The sequence below is a fragment of the Rhizomucor pusillus genome, assembly GCF_041956525.1.
Source record: "Rhizomucor pusillus strain CBS 183.67 unplaced genomic scaffold VTP01scaffold_6, whole genome shotgun sequence".
Classification (NCBI taxonomy): domain Eukaryota; kingdom Fungi; phylum Mucoromycota; class Mucoromycetes; order Mucorales; family Lichtheimiaceae; genus Rhizomucor; species Rhizomucor pusillus.
The window spans coordinates 206,087-213,272 of NW_027192148.1; the positions used below are offsets into that span (position 1 = coordinate 206,087).

Below are 7,186 nucleotides of genomic sequence, written 5' to 3' on the forward strand. Positions count from 1 at the left end.
CAGCTCGCCGGTAGCCTTGACTTCGTACTGGAACGTGCCGTCTTGGTAAAAATAATAGTACAAACCATAGTCGTAATTGGCGGCAGTAACAATGTGCGAGATAACCAGACGGCGGGAACGAGCAGAGTGGGGCTTGTTGGTACGGAAATCGGTATGTTTGAATAAAAGACCATTATCTTCTTCGTGGATACAGATAGCGTTTGGAATCACCCACGGTTCGCCCTTGAGATCGCTTAGAACACCATCCATGTAATAAATGCTTCCGACACAGTCGCATCCAAGTTCGAGAGGATTTGTCAGGTTGCCAAGGCCATACTCGCCAACATCAAATGCCATCTTGTGGTTGTATGGTTTATATGGATTGGCATACGGGACAACCATTTCCGCAAGAGAGACGCGGTAGAACAGAGGTCGTACGATACCATCCATATCCTTGTAGCTAATATTCGATAGGACTATGCCTTCGCGATAGTTGAATGAAATGTGCAAGTTCCATTTTTGCCAGCTCAGTTCATGCCCGTTGATTTGGAAGCTGACACCTTCAGGCTGCGTGATCTCGATTGGTTTGATATCCTTGCGCAACTTATCTTCTCCCAGGTGCTCCGGCAAGAAATGATGGTTAGCCATGGGAATCGTTGGCCGTTCAAACTTGCTGTTTCTGCGTTTTGCGACCAAAACATCCAACACTTTCTTTTCATTCACATCTGTGCCATTTTTTGTCAATACTTGCGCAGTTTACAAATACTACAGATATATAAAAGCTCACCATAGAGTGGTGTAAAGTCGAGTGGATGAGCGTATTGGTTGTCATCCGGGGAAGTTCGGTAATACACGAGCGCTTGCATCAATCGCTTTCCTTTGATCTCGTGGTATCCAACGCCCCACGTGTCGCAGAAAACATTCTCCATATCTGTGATTCCAAGTTTGCGGCATTCTTCAACAACGCGTTCGTCCTTGAGCATTGCAGTTTCTGCTTCGAGCATTTCCATGACATGCAGGGTCGGTTGCACTCCTTCAACTTGCTTCCACTCGGTAATCTTCTCGTGAGTAATCGATACAGTGATTTCGTGAACAAGGCCAGAAGGACGATCAATAAGCACAGCGAAAGCTTCGCGTTCGATAGATTCGGGCTTGGATGAATCTGTATCCCATCCGAGGAATGCCATCATTTTGTTTTTGGGAGGATCTTTGAGTGTGATCGAGTTGAAAATAAACACTTGGTTGCCGCGTTCCTTGCGAATAATGCTAGAGACAATCTTGATTTCCTCGACAGTCAACGGATCCAGAGGATGCAGTTGCTGGCATTGCGTAGCGACGGGCACGGTCATGGTGAATAAGATAAAATCTTCAGGATGATGGACAAAATATACAGTGCTTTTGGGACCAATCTGACCGCTGCTCTTTTATACGTATCCAAATAGAGCACTACTCTCCGTCGACAATTCCGAGTGCTTCGTTTGTTATCATTGATAAGTGAAATTCTCATGATAGACAGTACTTTGCCTGGCTCGGCCGACTTTTGCATTAAGGTTACACGTTGTTGTCAGTCCAATAATTCGGTTGCTGAAGTTTAAAGTTTAGGAACTGTATCTATCCTTGTTGATACTTTCCGTTATCAGTACGTTCTTTGCTTGACAAACACAGATTCTTAATAAGCACTGGTCTTTTAAGCTTCTATTGGCCATTGAGGTTTTCCTGCATTCGTCAGCTGCAAAAGATCGACCACGACCTCCAATGTTTGTGACTCCTGTCTGTGTTTTAGCAGATGATAATGTTACATACATACCTGGTTATGGTATGCAACTTGGTATTAGCATCTCAAGGAACACTCATATAAATGCAGGCGATGATGGTTTGCCAGCAGCTCCTAACCCTAGCTACCCTTTTAAATATGGATACCCACAAAGGAGGTCGGACATTCGTGCTGATAACGATAAGACTGCCAAATTTCAGCTCGCGTTCCCCTTCTTTATCTCCCAAAGGACTCCATCTTATGCTTATACGCACAGGTCTTTTTCACACGCGCTAACATAGCCCTTTCCGGGTTTTACGATTGGCTGAAACGTAAGTAGACATATCACTAAGCGCCCGGAACCTTTCCATGTCTCCCGATTGGGTGTTCATTCGATCTTTGTGCCTGGTTTTATTATTCTTCTTCTTTGGTTCTGACACGAGAGACTATTGTCAATATTCATGATGATATATTCTCCGTAGCAGAATTTACAGTTTAGTGGAACGCGTTCAGCAAACGTTATGCCTGCAGACGGGAAGGATATTATAGTAATCTTTTTCCTTTGTGTACGAGAAATGATAACTTGTCCCATATGAAGAATGGTCCATTAACCTATGGCTTCATGCTGGGCGCCAAGTTATACGAGATTTAACGGGAAACATCAAAACAGGAACAGCTTCTCCTAACCAGCAATGGTTTGCTTTATTCAATTGAGAGTTCTCGTCTTTGTTAAGGTACAAGATATGGTACCAGGGATTTGGATAGTATTCAAGCAGGAAGGATATTTATTTACAGTATATCATGTGGCTCTGTTTTGACAACCTTGTTCATTTAGGGAAAGAGTTAGTCGGCTTTATATACGTTCAAGCAGTTATCCTTTTCTGCTTTTTTACAGACGATACAAGCAGGAGTTCTTCATAGAGTTCAAAAAATCGCCTATCCTCCACGCTGGCAACAATGATTGGATGCAACGAGTTTTGGCTCTGCTTCTTCAAGATTTCCGTAGAGATTTTCGCTGTTAAACCACGTCAGAATCTTGGGATTGTTGACCTGCAGGGTTTACCATTGTCTCGGATAGCATAGACGCATGAATCTGGTGCAACGACGTCGCGTGTCACGCAAATATGCATGAAGCCAACGTGTATTTATATGATAGTTGATTCACACTGTTGCGCTGTCCACGACGACCTTTGGTGACTTTCCTTCTTCAAAAGATGATGATGAAGGCGACGGAGAAGAGTAAGTCTCCATTTCTTCCACAGCGGGCATATCCTGTTGCTGCTCCCGCTCTTCATCGTAAAATCGAGTAATGAGCTAATGCATAAAATTTGCAAATATTGGATATCGATACGGCACGTAGACTTCATCTTGACTCTCTGGAGACAGTATCATGGAAGATAATACATCGTCTGAATAGAGACTGCTTTCTATGTTTGCGGACGAGGATCTTGGTTGAAGGTTGCTGCTGAGACGACGGTAGACAGAGCGTCCCACAGTGACTCTACGCATGGGTGTCGAGCATGTGCAATACAGACTAGAGTTCGAATGATTTTATATTGATCTCGACGCATATAAGCCTTCTGAAGAGGTAACTGAAGCTTCGGATACCAGTATATGTAAATATCGTCTAGCATCGTCTTCAGATCGGTACCTGTCTAAATCAGTTGTAGTTGCAGGCCGAGGCTGCAGTCGGCGAGGATTAATATTGTCCATTTTCTTGGTGTTCTGGTCGCTGGCAACGGAAGATGATTGTTTTCGACCGCGGTGTATCACGCGATCGCCATGTATAAATGTATCAACGACACTAAATCTTTTACATACATACGATGCAGGTTTGAAGGCATTTGTCGAATATGGGATACCACAGCTGGCTCGCTGAAAAAGATGAGGGCGATGAAAAGTCCTACATAGCAGTTAGTAAGCACTACTGCCAGTAGAAGTGAAAAAAAAAATGGAGCCTTATTTTGGAATACCAGTCAGGTTTATAAGCAAAGCAGTCGCGAACACCAAAGCGTACGGTATCCTCTTATCAGTTTTTGTAACTAATATCTGGCTGACAAAACTGCAAATATGCACGAAAAGTGGAACTTATTGCAGCGAAGTAAGCACTCGTTAATACCCCAGTATACTATCTCAAAAGTCTGCATCGGACGTAGTATCCTACCCAGTGGATAAAGAATGCATCTCGCTACTATCTTTGGAAACCGTATTTTGTTACTCTCAGCTGTTTTCTGTTGACGCTTTCCTGAATTATAGTCCTTGTCTGGATGGAATCGATTATTATACTGGCGCAATGTTCGCAGGGAGATCGTCCTGTCTCGTATGACCTTGCCCAGGGCAATCGCTGAACAGACCAGTCCGACGACAACTGTAAAAAGGATGAATCCGTAGTAAACAAACTGTAGAGTAAGCAGTTACGCTTGATGTTAGAGACTATGCAAAGAAAATGCAAAGACTATGGGTATACCCAGGAAATGTAGCCGTGCAATCGATCAACTATACGGTTATAGTACCTGATAACGAAAATTTCATAATGAATCAGTCTGTGACCCTCTGTTTATACATTCAACTGGATGGAATCTACCAAAAACTCGCACCTTCTCTCAAGTAAAATGGTATTGTCACTTCATCGTAAATTCTTGCGATCATAGATAAAAGACTATATATAGTACCAATACAGGGAGATAGACGCGGGTAAACAGGCCAGCTCGCTTCACATTAAAGAAGAAGACAGCAACGAGGTTGACACCGACAGTGGCTAGACAGGAACAGCTGAAGGCATCAAGGACTTGTGAAACAATGTTGAGAGCGCGGTAAGCATTTAACTTGGTTGCACTTATGGCACCCTGCGCGATAATCAGGATATCCAGGATACCGCTTGCACTACTTGCCATCAACCACACACCGTAGGGATACTCGATCAGCCCTTTCTCTGTGGCGCACCCACATGTGAATATAGAACGCAGTGGTCGACAAGGATGCTAACAGAGTAACCGCGGCGCAAGCAGTAGCAAGGATGTCGAGACCTGCAAGCTGCTCTGTTGTGAAAGGGAGCACACGACCGGACGGATCTGAAGGCGGGTTCATGATACTATGCTGTCAAGCTAAAAAAGGCTATACTGTTGGTGGAAACAAGGATAGCAAGTTTTAGGAGAGACAGGATAGACATCAGGAATGTACCTTGGTAACATTTTTTCGTCAGCCATGCTCAAAGACGTTTAAAGGATATTTTTATGGTCGAGAATGCATTTCATTTAGTTTCGGTTTTGCCATCGGTAATTTATGTTTGTAATTGATATACAAAGCTTTATAAACTTGTAACCATTATCTCTTTCACCACGAATAAGGCACGCGAGTGGTGAGCACGGTAGATTTTACAATTCTGCTCATCAGAGGAAGATTCCTAATAACAAATTTGAATGTGAAACAGACCCACCTTTGGCTAACTCGCCATGAACTTGTCTGATATTCAAACGAGTGCTCTGTTGCGACTTGAAAAGGAAGGGCCAAAAGCGACGCGGAGAAGTGGAGAGCCTACCAGCGCTGAATCACGCGCCTGAAACTGTTACATTCGAATATAAATGACGAACATATCGGATTGATGGAGCAATATACCAGGCACAGACTGGCTCATTTGCGGGTTACATGCATGCGGTAATCTATTGACGTTCCTTTATGAAACTTTTTGGTTACTCGGATCACATCAATACTCAGCATCAGAGGCTGCTATGACGACGTAAATTTGATAGAAGATGGAGATAAGCCAGGTTTCTCGCTTTCTGACAAAGTCAAAGGCGTGCATATTTCAGCTGTCAAATGGAAATCGCAGCACTGTGGGCATTGATAGGCATCCTTGCTAACGCTCATGCTGGAACGCTTGATACTTGTCGATTGCCGATTGTATCTCCAGCATATGGTGATCAACCGTCCATGCACTGGTGTTTCGAGATATCCGTTACTCTGTAATCCAAAGACTTCATGTGTTTCTAGCGAAAAAATGATTTAGCATTTGAGTACAATGGGTGTAGGAACTCCGCGGCTGTAGGAAGGCTTTTATCGGTAGCTTTCATTAGCAGATCGACGTGTAAAACATGGTTAAATACAAGGTATTTTAGTTTCATAGGAGCATATATTCAAGTCGCAAGCCGAAGGAAATAACCAGTTTAAGGCATCGACGCGTAAGTCGTTCCAATTTCGTACTTAATGGCCGCATTGACCGAATGATTGACGGACCGTTTGCTGCAGATGGGATATAGGTGAAAATATAAAAGCCTTCTTGCAAAAGCCGAGCCCTACTTCTTTGGCTTAACAGACAACTTGAAATAATGACAGCAAAAGAGCGTATCTACATCATCGGAGGCACCGGCAACACGGGCAGACCCGTCGTTGAAAGCTTGTTAAAGGCAAAGATCCCCGTAACAATTTTGACACGATCTCCGGACAAGAGGACGATGATTTGCTAAGAGTTGTGCAAGGCGACTATTCAAACCACACTGCTTTCAGAGAATCCGTTCCTGGCCACGACCGGCTTTTCATGGTGACCCATTTTTACGGCCCATTTGATGTAAAGCAGCTCAAAATCGAGTATGCCAAGATTGCCTACGCAGCTGGAGTCAAGCAAATTGTGGACATATCAGCAACCGCAGTTGGTTTTGGCTGGCGAACATCATACTTAGCAACCATGAGCCGAGAATTGGAGGAGACTATCCTTGCTATCCCGAACCGCGGCACGTATGTAGCTCTCCGCCCAGGTCGTTTCGTGAGCAACAATATTATTTACGACAAGCCTGGTATCGTCAGCAGCAATGCTATTTTTGAACCAATCGGTCGCGATGATTTGGAAGAATGGATCTCGCCCAACGATATCGGTACTCTGGCGGCCATCGTCCTTCAAGAACCCATCGAGAAGCATGGCAACGCAGCGTACGAGATAGTCGGCGACTATGTCACACCAAAGCAACGCGCTGCTTACTTTAGCGCAGCGCTAGGTCGAGAGATCACTTTCAAGCAAGTCTCTTATGCTGAAAAATACAAGAAAATTGCTGGGCACCTACCACACCTCTTTGCATACGAGCTGGCAGCCGGCTACAGAAAGATAAATATCGATCCTGGCGTCCTGTCCATCTTGCTTGGTAGACAGCCAGAAACTTTGGAGCAATGGATCCATGCCAACAAGGACGCGTTGTTGTAGTTGGTATATTTTATTTGTTTGGATGAATGGAATAAATGTTTCCCATATCTGAAAAAGAAAATCTGAGGCATTGCTTGCAAGGTGATCGTTTTGCGTACAAACAAGAGGAATGATGGGAGGCAGGGTTGCAATATCGAGCAAATGGTTTTCAAGCGTTAGAGCAGCAACGGGAAGAATCTGGTTGAGCATATGTACTCTTGGTATTCTCCTTGCTACTTGCCGGAATATCTATACCGGGATTGCACATGAAAAAGTTGCATGGT

The 7,186-nt window shown here is 44.1% G+C and overlaps 4 protein-coding genes across 4 annotated transcripts in view; 1 reads left to right on the forward strand and 3 right to left on the reverse strand.

Moving 5' to 3' along the window:
• The window catches only part of VTP01DRAFT_8967 (uncharacterized protein), a gene marked incomplete at both ends in the record, with an annotated part of 2,082 nt that extends 754 nt beyond the window's left edge, over positions 1-1,328 (reverse strand). The window contains 2 exons of the mRNA XM_069388146.1: positions 9-704; positions 767-1,328. Coding sequence (XP_069240473.1) covers positions 9-704; positions 767-1,328 — 1,258 coding nt within the window. The remainder of the gene's footprint in view (positions 1-8; positions 705-766) is intronic.
• Positions 1,329-2,893: 1,565 nt separating this feature from the next.
• Positions 2,894-4,819, reverse strand: VTP01DRAFT_8968 (uncharacterized protein; the record flags this gene model as incomplete). Its single annotated transcript, XM_069388147.1, has 6 exons — positions 2,894-3,046; positions 3,089-3,266; positions 3,384-3,635; positions 3,938-4,131; positions 4,411-4,578; positions 4,649-4,819. 6 exons carry the CDS (start codon positions 4,817-4,819, stop codon positions 2,894-2,896), a joined length of 1,116 nt encoding a protein of 371 aa, XP_069240474.1.
• Positions 4,820-5,548: 729 nt separating this feature from the next.
• Positions 5,549-6,923, forward strand: VTP01DRAFT_8969 (uncharacterized protein; the record flags this gene model as incomplete). The annotated part of the gene is made up of 4 exons (XM_069388148.1): positions 5,549-5,694; positions 5,761-5,791; positions 5,856-5,910; positions 6,136-6,923. 4 exons carry the CDS (start codon positions 5,549-5,551, stop codon positions 6,921-6,923), a joined length of 1,020 nt encoding a protein of 339 aa, XP_069240475.1.
• Positions 6,924-6,933: 10 nt separating this feature from the next.
• The window catches only part of VTP01DRAFT_8970 (uncharacterized protein), a gene marked incomplete at both ends in the record, with an annotated part of 2,261 nt that continues 2,008 nt past the window's right edge, over positions 6,934-7,186 (reverse strand). The window contains 2 exons of the mRNA XM_069388150.1: positions 6,934-6,971; positions 7,022-7,135. Coding sequence (XP_069240476.1) covers positions 6,934-6,971; positions 7,022-7,135 — 152 coding nt within the window. The remainder of the gene's footprint in view (positions 6,972-7,021; positions 7,136-7,186) is intronic.